The sequence below is a fragment of the Diorhabda carinulata genome, chromosome 9 (genome assembly GCF_026250575.1).
Source record: "Diorhabda carinulata isolate Delta chromosome 9, icDioCari1.1, whole genome shotgun sequence".
Taxonomy (NCBI): domain Eukaryota; kingdom Metazoa; phylum Arthropoda; class Insecta; order Coleoptera; family Chrysomelidae; genus Diorhabda; species Diorhabda carinulata.
The window spans coordinates 11,902,116-11,915,895 of record NC_079468.1 but is presented as its reverse complement, the minus strand read 5'-3'; the positions used below and the strand labels follow the sequence as shown (position 1 = coordinate 11,915,895).

Below are 13,780 nucleotides of genomic sequence, written 5' to 3'. Positions count from 1 at the left end.
ATTTCTCTGCTTTGTCCACTCAGAACCTTGTTTTTCACTTTACTGTTCAAAAGCATTTTCAAAGTAACGAACACTCCGCCGACTAGTCTACTGCGAATCCAATTCTCAGAGGCAAAGCTATGTTGGTCGTTAGTTGAATTAGGTTAGAAAAAAATTGCTTATTTATCTTCATGATCAGATTGCAATGATTAAAAAATACCCTACTTGAGTGTATTCTCCAAGAAAAAATATATTTTTTTTATTACAAAGATAATAATTGAGTAATATATTTTCAAGCATTCTTGGTTGAAGCAAATAATAGGCATACTCCCATCATAACGGAAAAATCATGGAATGTTGTATATTAAAGTCCATGTCTTTGCTGTCATCTATTTCTGAAACAAACATTGTGAGTAAAAAGTAGAAACAACTGAATAATCAAAAGTTGCATCGAGCATCGAACGTTGGAGAAAAGAACACCTCTGATACTTCCTTATTCCTTTCATGGGGAGCGAATAATCCATCTTAATAAACTTTAATGTACCTCGAAATGCTTGAATCTATTAGTATGATAAGATAATATTTAAGTATCTCAAAACAATATGCTATTTAGATGTGTCATAGATATTTTGTGTAATATGTTTACTCTTAACTATGAATTACCTTATATATATATATATATATATATATATATATATATATATATATATATATATATATATATATATATATATATATATATAAGTTTTGATATGTAATGAAAATTATCTCTGTATCTATAAGTGTAAATTGTAGTAAGAATTTGTACACTTTGATTCATTGCAAGATTTATAAATATATAACTGTGAATAAAAAACTTGTTGTTTTCTAGGAATTCACAACATTTCTTACCACTTTCTGAGGTGTTAATGAGTGTTTTCTTTTCCATCTAATTCAGGAATAAACATCTTAAAAATGGTTAAATGGGATTGTATGTCTAGTTTAAAAAATTCTGCTCACTAATTTTGTGGCTATTTTCATGCAAGAATAATTAAAATCTTACCAGAAACATTCTGCAAACGTATAAAGCAGAAGCCAATATGTCTTTAATTGCTTGAAGTCTTGAAATGCATTAAAATAATAATGAGTTTCATAATGAATCGAGAATACAAATTACGAGGGAAAAAATCCTCATACACAATAATTCTTTAGATCATAACTCTAAATATATCACAGGTGAACATGTGTTCTTTTCTGATAGTATATGTCTAGTTAATGAGCTAATAAAATAATGAATGAAAACAATGACCAAACAAAAATACTATAGTCTAACAATAGTAATTCTTTCCCGATTGTTAACTAATATTCATTCAGTCGTTTCCAACCAAAAAAACATAATCTTCAAGGGTGAAGTGATTGAGTCACGTGTTTAAATAACTTGACCCAGCCTAGATTTTTGTTTCCATTGAAAATGGGTAGTAATAAATGCTTCGCGTGACTCGATTATAGTGAACTGGAAGCTAATGATAATAAAAGAATAAAAGACTAACTGACCTTTTTATTCAATTTGAGACGTGAATAAATAATAATTATTTATATTTCAAAATAATAATAAAATATATTCAGAATCGTTAAAAATTTATTTAAATTCTCCTTTTTCTTATTCAAATTATATTTGTGAACCTTTACTTTGTGTTTTATATTACGTAAAACTAGTTATACATGAATGATTGTTTAAATTATGTAGTTGTTTTAATCTACGCCCCTGTAACTTTCTGACCTGTTGGTCAAAGATGGAAGAGCAGGTCAGAGGTGGTTAAGTTCAAGGAACAAAAACACATTTATAGACTGCTGTGTGGTATATTATATAGGAATATTTTTTATACCACCTTCTCTTCTCTGTTTCATATATACATGGTGTCTCATTTTTTGGATGTATTGATGAACATTGTATTGCACGAATTAATTGTGTGGGAGTAATTGCAAGAATTTGTATTCAAAAATGATTTCTACTTCCAGAGACAATACACATACAAACATAATAAATAAAGTCCGGATTTATAAGTAGGAAATTATTAAAAAAAGTTCTTGAAAAAGCTTTTAACTTTTCTCATCAAAGCAGATATTCCGTAAACAAAGCAAATACAAAGAATAATTTTGGTATTTTCAAAATATTTAGGTACACAAAAAAAAGTTACTACTAAATGACATATAATCGTTCTAAAAGCAACTTATTACTAAATACTGTTCCAAATGCTCCATTTTCTAATTGTCTTTTATAATCTAAAATATATTTATACTTGGAACAACTTTCCACATCAAAACTTGTAATAAGGGCGTTATTAAAGTTGGACATGACATCTGGATCAAAATTTAATTCTGTATCATTTTCGCTACTTGAAACTAACGATATTTTAAATATTTTTTTGAGTCCAGTATATTTTTCAAATACATCTACCATTTTATTTTTACTTAAACTGCCAATATTTCCCTGAACACCATAATTTTTGTTTTTAAAATTCTCTATTGAAGAAGAAGTATTTGTTGCTTTTCCAATGATATGAAGTTCTCTATTATTGAAAACGATCTGTAACTCTTTTATTGATTTACTTGAGCTTTTTGGAAATTCAAAAACTGGATTTTTAAAATTTCGGAAATTTTCTGCATAATGTAGCGGCGTCAAGCCATGTTCCTGGTTAACACGGGTTCTGGAGGATGTGGAATATTCGAGTAATGTTCTTTAAACATTTGCACGTTCAAAGGTGCTTTAACAAATATTTTTTGCCATTACTGATTAACTTATTAACTAATGGAAGTTCTAGACGTATGGTTTTGGCAATACGATTGATCCCATGAGCAGTAAATTAAGTTGCTGTAAAAATTTTTTAAATATTATCAGTAGTACTTTTCCACTTAGTACGGCTTCCATTAAAAAAATTGGCTAAACCTTCATGTACAAATTTGGAAATAGTGTATCTGTTTGTTTTACTTAATTCTTTTGAACTAAATAAATATCCATTTTTTGGAACCTCATGGCACAAAACTCGTACCAATAAATTTGCGGTATACCGCCCACAACTATCTGTATTTTCATCAACAGTAAACCATATATAATTGCTTCCAATTATTGCTTTAATTTGTTGAATTGGATCGCGATATACAGGAGAAATATAGTGTAACGTCCTTCGTATTTATTTACACCCATTCTATTCGTGGGGTGAATAATAAATACTATCTCTTACATTTCTAATTTATTTACACACTATACAATACCCTTGACTACTAATAATTTACTTATAAATATAACTTAAATAATTTCTGCGATCACTTTTACTAATTCGTTCCTTTCACTACGACTATTTATTTATAACTAAACTAGATGCATTGCCATAAATCATTTATATACCTAAATAAAATTCTATAAAGTTCTATAACAAAAAGATACAAGAACAACTAGAACAAACAAATACAACAAATAAATAAATAGACTTTCTTAAAAATTATTTAAAGGAAATTCGGCAAATAAACCGCCTACTAGTAAAAAAATTATATACCACAAATATAAAAAATGTGACAGGGCCGGTTTAAGAAACCATTTTGCGAACTTGTTCGTAACATTACTCGCTCCTTAGATGGAATTTCAAGGCCAAGACTGGATGTTTAGATCTGCAACTGGATCCATTCCTACACTTTTCATTCATATAGAAATAACAGGGCACTGTCTCTTCACCAAGTACTGATGATGGGGTATATTGCCGTAAATTAATATGTGAACCCCAGTATCCTGGATTATCACCTCTAACATATTCCTAACGACTTACCAATACAACTGACTACTCTTACTACTCACTATCCTGATCATAGCCAGTTTCTTCACGTTGATCACATGGTCGCAAAGCCTTTGGAGCGATTTCCACACATTGCGGTAGGTGGATTGATCTTTAAATTAATTTCTGATTATTAGGCAAAAAATGTACTGCGAATCGTGTTTGATTCTCAGCGTCATGTTGGGGGCTGGAAGAGTCTGTTCCTCAATTTTTTCTAATTGACCAGGAAGACGCTCGTGAAATCTTTGTTAGGGTAGGGATGTTGCAGGTCAGCGAATAATTTTCTGGCAGAGTGATCAAGTCTTGTTGTTTTTCTGTAGTAACTCCGTATCTAGCTTTGCCGGTACCTTCGTAGGCGCCCATAAATTCTTCAAAAGCAGGGTCAGGCTCTTCTCGCAATTGGTTTACTGCTTCCTGTAGGTGGTGGTCTCCTTCAAACGGCGCTCTGCGATTTTGCCTACTTTCGATTTGCCATTGGGGATCTTGCTTATGCGATAGATGACATCATTGATCCTTTCCTTGGTTAAGTATGGACCTTTCCAGGATTTTTTTTTAATTTTGAGGTAAATCCCTTTCCCCTCGTCGAGTTATATAACTATACTTTATCTTCGTTCTTTAAAACCGCCATCTGTGGCTTTCGTGTCGAATCGTTTTTTTATTATGTCATTCATTTTTTTTGCAATTGAATCACATAATCTTCTCCTGCCACGTCTTCCCAGGTCGACAGCCAAATTCACAAGGAAGCCTCATTTCACGAACAAACCGAATTTTCGTAGGTGTTTCATCGGTGGACTCATCATCAATAAGCCATTGCAAATAGGGATCGATACTAACTCAATTCCTCTGGTGACGGGAAACTACTTTGAACAGATATCTGCTAATGGCCCTATTCATTCTCTCGGCTATTCCATCTTATTGCGGATGTAATGCGGTCGTTCTGGTGTTCTTCATTTCCAGCTGGCCACAGAGTTCCTGGAACACATGGTTCTCGAAGTCTCTTCCTTGATGGCGGTCGACTCCCAAGAGTACACCATATCTGCTGATAAATTCTTACACCCATACTTCTGCGACAGTTATGGTCTCTTGATTTGGAATCGCACATATTTTCACCCACATTGTGAAATAATCCATTACGACTGGAATATATTGAAATGTGGGCAAAAATATGCTAATTTCCAGACACAATCATATGAAAATCTTGCTTATTGGTCTGGAATAGAGCATTCTCCTTTGAAGACCTTATTTTGGATTGAGCTTACATTGGGGCTTCCGATTTCATTATTTCCACATGAAATATTAAATAGAATATAGGATGAGGATGATTTTGAAAAGTTAATGAAAATGATTCGAATTGTAACTAGAGAGAAGATGGTACGTCGTGATAACTAACACATAAGAAGCTAGGGAAGTGGTGGCAGATAAAATCCCATAAATTAACATTAGAGACAATATTACTAAACCATTTGCAGTTATATACAAGGGCAGATGTGACAGAAACATAAATGGGGTAATACTTCAGAAAAATGATAAGTGCCTTTAAACAGTTGGCACCAAAAATGGTTTATTGCACAAATTTATATTGCAGGTACGGTATAAATATTTTTTAACCACTATATTGTTCATTTAAGGTGAAAATGCAATAAAAAAAGATACTTTAGAACTTCAAATGTCGTTGTCATCAGAGTAAACTCTGCAAAAATACGTAGAATCCATGGTTTATAATTAATAAATGCAGCATGGTTTAATAAATTAGTTGGCTCAAGGCCGGACCAGTCTGTAGCAGTTTATCTTATGGCATGAAGGATAGATTGACTAGAAAAATCTAGTTTGTCCTAAAATTGGATTTAGCCAGTAAATATATATGTTAGTAATTTTTACACTAAGCTGGCTAAGTTCCCAACATGAGAAAATTTATATTGAATCTATTTTTTCTATTATTTTATGGAGATATTAATCTTGTCATATCTTAGAATATTACAATTAAAAACAGAAATTACAATCTTGAATCAACAAAAACTACGACCGCTTATAGAACCTGATTAAACCAGATCTAAGGATAAAAAGCTGAACTATAACGTATTGAATCAAAACATTTAATACATTCAATGAGGAAAAACCAAGTAGTGGATTCATTATTTAGTCTGGTTTCGTATAACTAATGAGTTATTCACTCTTGTGGCCGAATCTAAAATGGACAGAAACTTTCAAGTAATAATTATAACATTTCATAATCTAGCTTCAAACCATCTACAACTAGTGAATACCCTTCAATGAACAAGCAATAGACTGTAAATTTAGGGGATACCATTAAATTGAAAGTCAGCAAGGTTTAAAACAAAATATCTTGAGCCGTTCCTGGGCCAATTGAATTCTATTTGGTTCTGAAGAGAAAATAATAAAGTGAATTTAAAAGAATATACGATATGTGCAATAAATCTAAATTTGTGTGTGTGCAATATTCCATTTATTTAATCTAAATACTTTCTTAAGGGTGTACACCCTACACACTGACGCAATGAAAAGACATATATCTGTATATAAGACGAGAATAAACCACAAAAAGTAAAATTCGAGGCTGAGAATACGGCATAATATAAGTATACGAGGGAAGGTCAAAGGTCTTAAACCCGACCCTGACCTATAACCTCTGAACGAGTCAAGACGCCTCGGCTTTCGTATATACAAGTCACTTTGATTTTAAGGTTTCTTAGAATATGAAGACGGTTTGTTAAGAGAATATAACTAATTTTTTGATGAAAACTATCTTGCACTCTTAATAGCGGGTAAAATATTCTATAGCTTTAAATTACTAACTAAATACAATTAAGTGCGGAGTTTTGAATATCGTACCTAATTACGTGGTGATATTAATTATTGAAATTGCATATATGAAGTTATGACATGTGTTTACAATAGATTATGTAAATAGTTGTAAAGTTCGGTTTTAATTATTGTGAAGTGAACAAGTCATTATCTTTGAGTCATGGACACGGATATTTTGACTTCCATCAAATGTGAACCCGATTGGGATTTCCTGTTATCCACTGGTAGGTTTTTTTAATAAAAATACTAATGCCAAATTGTAGTATTTCACAGTTGTCACATTCTTGTTAGTAATATTCTTCCACTAGCTAATATAGTACTCAATCTATCTTATCGAATATGTACTGAATTTTAAGAATGATTAATTATGACAACGTGTTTGATTGATTTTGAATTTCAATCATATTAAAAAACCAATGGATCTGTCCGACATCTAGAAATGAAATATATTGCTTGCGCATTCGAAAACTGGAAACTTAGAATTGATATTATCAATTTTAATTGTTACATTTATAGAACTCTTCTTAGTTCAAAGAGTAATTAATATTTCTTTATCAACTTTTCTGATTTGAATAACACATTCAAATTCGATCTAATGAATCAAACAACTATTTGGTAGAAACACACAAACACATTCGAAGATTCCAGCATTCATCTTTCAAATAACTAAGAATTCTAGTAACCATTTAATTTGTTATTCAAGAGTACAACCAATTTTTTTTGTAACTTATTCTTTTTTCTACTTTGAAGGTTTCAAATTAAATGTGCTGCTATTTTCTGTATTCAAATTATCAGCCTTTCAGATCTTTTCTTGACTGTGTTGTCCATTGCCTCTAGAAGTATTAAGCTGCTTTCTCAATTACTTCAGGGTGGTTAATGTATTTCACTCTTCTGTCTTCTGTTCCAATATAATTGTTGAATTTAAAAAAAGCAGATACGAATCCGATTTATTCCCAGCACAAACGATACTAGAGAGAAGATCCATAACTCGAAATCCTTCTTATGTTTTATAAATCGGCGAGCTCTCGAAAAGTGTCAATTCTTCATATCTTAGAGTCTTCTCTGCTTCTGGTCCAATTTCTAGTAGATCTGCTGAGTCTTGATGTATCCAGAGTTATTCAGTTCTTTCTCAGGGTACTGTTCTCTTGAGCTTCCAATAGTTTTCCACGCTTAGATATATGCGGCATGATTGGTAAGAGGTGGAGCTTGGTTCTCAACTTCAGCTTATTCCGATGAGCCATTCAAAAAGTATTCTTGCCTACTTCGAATTCACTATGTAGTCGAAATGGTGGAAATGGATTTCTTTCATAGAACACCGGGAAGAGAACTGCTTCTGTCCTAATCCAACCTAGCCCGAATCAGGTCCCATCGAGATTAACCTGATTATTTTGTTCTTCATCTTGTGGGAAACCCGATTTCTCATTCTTATTATCAGACTTTCTTACCAGATACTGTCAAAGTATTGCTGGTATTTAAGATAGCTTTAGAGGATTAATTTCTATTGAATCTCTGGGTAACGTATTCTACTATATTCAGTATTTGACCTTCAACGCTTAATTACTTCCTGAACTCGATTTGTTTGTCTAGCTGCTGCTTCTTACTGAGGTTTCTTAGGAAGCTTCCGCATTTGTCAGCAACTTCTTGAAGCAATCAAAGGAGCCCTTGTAAAAGTATACCCTCATCTGAAAAAGGAATATGATAAAAATGATAAAGAAGTTAGTGATGTGATGTTCTACTGTTAATATCAATTAATCATTCGATAATCAAGTTTTTATAGTTATTCCTATCTAAATTAAATTGCAATTCACGAGTAGCACATCATATGGTATGACACACATTATAAAAGACAGCAACTTATTTCTCTCTCACCATTACTACATCAAATCATCGCATCATATTATGAATACTAACTTTTTTAGCTGATAATGTGAAAGTTGATGTTGCTTGAAATAAATATTAAAAATATAAATTGATTGCGATTGTAGGAGCTCGACATGAAGAGTAATATAGAGTGTTGACAAATTTTATGATGAAGAAGTATGTCACTTTGTTCATGCGTGCGTAGCTAAAGCATATATAAAAGGAAGACATGAAAATTACTGCATGCAAAAGACGGAGACAGCTTGGAATATGAATACTACATCATTATTTTTAGAGTTTATAAGATATTGAGCAATATTTAATTTTTATCATGCCATGAAACATGCAATGAACTGGACTTTTCTTTAGGATACAGAAGCTAGTTGCTAGTTGCTAGTTCAGTAATAGAGGCGAAATGATATCAAATTAATGCGTTTCAAAAATTTCTTGGCTACTGACATTATATTGTGTAACATACAGTGTGTAAGAGCCTAATGGAATAAATTTATTAATATTATACTGTACTTATCCATGAAAAATCCCAAAATCGACAAATTTGAATATAAATAAATCCACAGTTATTTGAATGGGAAATAATGGCTTGTGTTACCTCGTTTGAAATGTCTCTATTCAAAAATGTTATTGCTCTTAAAATTTTTTCAGTTGAGGAAAGAGATGATAGTATAAGGGGTGGTTCTAGTAACCCTAAATCACAAATTTTTTGCATTGCAACATAAGATTTGTTTGCAGGGGCGTTGTCCTGCAAAAACAAAACACCTTTGGATAGTTTTCCGCGTCTTTTCTCTTTAATTTTTTCCCGTTGAGTTGACAGTAATGTCGAATAGTAATCTCCAGTTATTGTTCCAACCTTATCCAAAATGGCAATCCCAAAAAACTGAAACAAGAACTTTTCCAGCAATTTTTCCACACGAAATTTAGGCTTTGGAGAACAAGAGTGTCGCCTTTCCATAGATTTTTGCTTTGTTTGTGGATCGCAGCAATGTACCCATGTGTCATCCATAGTAACAATTCGGTTTAAGAAGTCTACATCGTTTTTAAATCGAGCACAGATCGAACGCGATGCTTCTACCCTTGCACGCTTTTGGTCAACATTCAAACATTTGGGGATCCATTTTGCAGCAATTTTGCTCTTGTCCAAATTGACATGAACTATATGACGTTCGTATGAAATATTCAGTGCTTCGGATATCCGTTTCAGCACAATTCAACGGTCTGATAAAATCACGTCATGAACTGCATTCGGGGACTGACACAGAAACTGGCCTTCCCGATCTGTCGTCATCTTCAATGGAAAATTTACCTCTTTTGAAGTTTGCAGTCCAATTTTTCACGGTCGCATACGAAGGACATTGATCACCAAGGGTATTAAGCATATTTTCGTAAATCTGCTTACCTCTTAACCCTTTTGAATACAAATACTTGATGGCTCGATACTCCAATTTTTCGATTTTCACAATTTCGGTAGACATCGTTATTCTTTTAATTTATTACGTAACTCTGGTTCACTTTTTTGACGTCAAATTTTACACTGACACTTGAAGTTATTGTTTGTTGCAAAGGTAATGCAATATTTTGTTTATGCATGGAACTGGTCTAGGCTATTTAGATATCAATATATCCTCTATTATTATTGATATCATATTTTTTGTTTTAGATCTAGGGAGAAAAAATAATTTTTTTTTATTTTCTGCACATCGTAAGATAAGATCAAAGATGATTCTTTGAACAGAATTTATGATTAAATTTTAATTTAATTGAACGTGCAAACATACAGATTTTCATGAAACAAATATTTATATCTTATTAAACAAATCCACAAAATATCATACTGGTTGATATTATTTCGATAAACTTACCATCTTTCTCTTACTCTATTTCTATGTTCTACTTTTCTAATAGATTGTTTTGTTCACAGAGAAACCTCAAATACCAGATAGCATAATAAGAAACTATGGTAAGTACATGTCCTCAACTAACTGAAATATTTATTAATTGATACTTCGTTATTCCAAAAAAAAAAAAAATGAATTGGTTCAAATCAATCAGGCTTATTGGAGTATTTATTAAAATTCCACGATTTCTCTTGAAATATTGCATAATTATGCGGTGCTGCTAGTAACATTCTCATATAACGGAAAACGCCACCTTGGAAACTCGGCCACTTCGTTCATATATGCCTAGTAAAACTCTTTTGCCAGTTTTGCTTGAAACAACAATACGTAAGATTTGTGATTAGTTCAAATAAGTAACAATATGCAATATGTAATAAAATTTTAAGTGATATTTGACGAAATCTTTCCAGCATTGCATTTGGTATATGAAAACAAGGGTATATAAAAGATCATCCATGTAAGAAGCTTCTGTTAACACCGGCATAGCTTATCAGTGATTTGCTTATGTTAATTAAATCAAACTGTCACATAAACATTCGCGAGTTGTCTATTGATTTTATTACCAATAAAAACCAAACCAAATAAACGAAAGTTATCCACAAGAATGTATTGCGCCGCATTCAAAGTGACGGCAGAAGCTGAATGATCTAAACATATGATTAAACATTAAACCTGAATATTGTATTATTAACGAGACCCATAAACCTAAACTGAAGTGGATAGAAAAGGGTGACGGCAAAACCGAAAATGCAATTTTAATCGTTTTCTTTCTCCACATCCATGATATAGTTCATCGTTACTATGATTCTTCTATCCAAATAGTGACTGGATCGTTCTATGCTAGCGTCCTGAGGAAACTGTGCGCACGCGTTTTCTGTGTGTGCCTCAAACTCACCAAGACCGGATTTAGCAACACCAACAACGTACTGGTCTATTTCTCACTCATCGTGTGATAAATAACGCATTCCAACGCGCGTCTTGTTTTTTCCCCTGCGATTTTTCTCAATATGAAGTCACGCCTCAAAGGAACTATTATTTTTTGTCTAAAATATTTGTTGAATGAATTGTGGCAAACATACTAAATTTCAGGATTTTATAAATGCATTCATAATTATGTGGAAAATGATTTTACCCGTTAATTTTAAACTATTTTCCTAATTACGAGAGAACTTTATAAGTATTTCAACGTCAGTATGGAAAAATATCAATCCTTTAATAGGGTGTAATATGTGTTTTATAGAGGTTTCGATGTTATTCATTACTCAGTAGACGAATGGTTCTCTCTTTATATCCATATCTCCACTATAATTATCAGTTTTGCAGAATATTTGGTTCTCTGAGATAAATCTGCCCACAATATTTTTATACATACTATTAGTACCTATATAAAAAGACATTACTTTAAAAGCTGAAAATTCGAAGGGCAGTGTGAGCAGTCCTTAATTGTATTCGCATAAATTCCGATATCGAAGGAATATTAGATTTATTTTTCGATAATTATGATTCGATTATACCAACTTTCCACATTCTATGATACATCGTATGATCGTAGAAAGGAAAGTCCTATGGGAGTCTTGTAGAATTATATTTAAACAATTTTTTTGGTATTTTGGCAATATTGTTCATCCCCACATCCTGATTGAAACACTTTCCTTTGGAATATTTCAAGAAAATCTCTTGAGGGTGGTTATATTCCCATACCTTTATGCTTGTAAGGTTCAATGTATTATTCCAGAATGTGATGTTATTTCAATTTTATTAAAACATTGTATAAGAATTATACATATTATTTAAATTAAATTCCAGGTGGAAGTTATAAATTAACTAATATCTACTTAATGAGTCGAATTATTACTAAAGAGAATATATTACATCCAATAATTTTTAATTATTCTAATAATTTGGTAGGTAACGTATTTTAGAAATTTTTCAATAATAACGTAAAAGATCTTACCTATATCACATTATGCTTTTAAAGATTGTGTTTTAAATATTCAAATCCACGTCCATTTGCATCTATTGAAATGTTATATACTACGATGATAGCTAAAACCTGAAGAAACCAATAAAGATGTTTCACATAGATCCCAATTCTGATTTCCAAATTTCAATATAGTTTATATATACAAAGTTGAACTAAAATTATCATAAATTTGTTGCGGAATAGAAATATTATATAAAAATAGTAGAAAAGTTTAAAAATTAATTTTTTTTGGTCTAATGTTTCTGTATTGTCAGGAAATGAAAATTATATTGGGGATAAAAAGTTATTTCAGATCCAAGTTATCATATTATCAATGTCATATGCCGATATTTTAAATGGTTTGCGAAAATGATCACGTTGCCAGTTCTGAATTGTGATGTAATTATTGATTTGAAATTTGGCAAATCATACTTAGCCATACCATCCGGTCTCGTAACTATGAGTGAATTGACTAACACACATGACGACTAAAGGCCGATTCATAAACTTGACTCCCGTTTGCCGTAGCCGTTCTCCGGTGAAGTTTGACATCTGACTTCTATTGAGCCTATTCATAAACTTGACGTTGCTGCTGTTAACCTATAAATTTTATAATTCTTTTTGACGTGTGTACTGCTTTTTGTTTTCGCTATATTTCTGTTTGTTATCAAGTATTTATGGAAGATATAGAAAATAGAGTTTTATTATTGAGAACATTAGGAATAATCACGTGACAAACGCAAGTGAATGTTATTGGCTTTTCTATTGCTACGGAAGTTCCTACGAACGGTTGACGTGAAAAGATAAAATTCGTTGAAAGTCACCAACGGCAGCGACGTCAAACGGCAAGTATGAACGTCATTAGCTTCTATTAACTCAACAGTTTCTGTCCATTTTGTAGTTTATCTGAATGAACTTTTGATTTTAAATAATACTCGGATCATACTCGATAAGATTTGATGTATTAAAATGATATGCTATGGTACTTTTTATTCTGCAGAATACATAATACCAACCATTTCTCCCTGTAATTTGGCGTGCAGTATTATAAGTATTATCTGTAACACTTATTACCACAACAAGTTTTATTTTCTTGACACCTTGTGACCGACATCTCGAATATTTTCAACATAACTGTTGTTTAGCTGATAGGTCTGTACCTGATTCTGACCTCTTGTTTCAGCTCCACATCCTTTGAAAATTGAAATTTCTATGCGCTAGTTTTCACTTAAAGTAGCCATAATTTACTCCAAATCATTTTTTACTTGATACTTGTCATATCTGACAAAAAGTCATGTAGTACAAATGTTTATTTGTTTATTAGTTCTCCAAGAAATATTGTGTTGTAATATCTCCTGGGGTTATTTTCAATAAATAATTACAATTTATGATAATTTTCTTCTGAATGTTTCCTTATGGCGAACGGTATAAAAAAA

The 13,780-nt window shown here is 31.8% G+C and overlaps 1 protein-coding gene across 3 annotated transcripts in view; it reads left to right on the top strand.

Annotated features, from left to right (window-relative positions):
* The window catches only part of LOC130898287 (lethal(3)malignant brain tumor-like protein 3), a 343,664-nt gene that overhangs the window by 126,486 nt on the left and 203,398 nt on the right, over positions 1–13,780 (top strand). For 2 of the 3 annotated variants that reach the window (XM_057807478.1, XM_057807479.1), the window contains exon 3: positions 10,405–10,443. In XM_057807478.1, the coding sequence (XP_057663461.1) occupies positions 10,405–10,443 (39 nt within the window). Of the gene's footprint in view, positions 1–6,473; positions 6,833–10,404; positions 10,444–13,780 lie in introns of those variants that run through there. The other variant, XM_057807480.1, reaches the window with a different exon arrangement.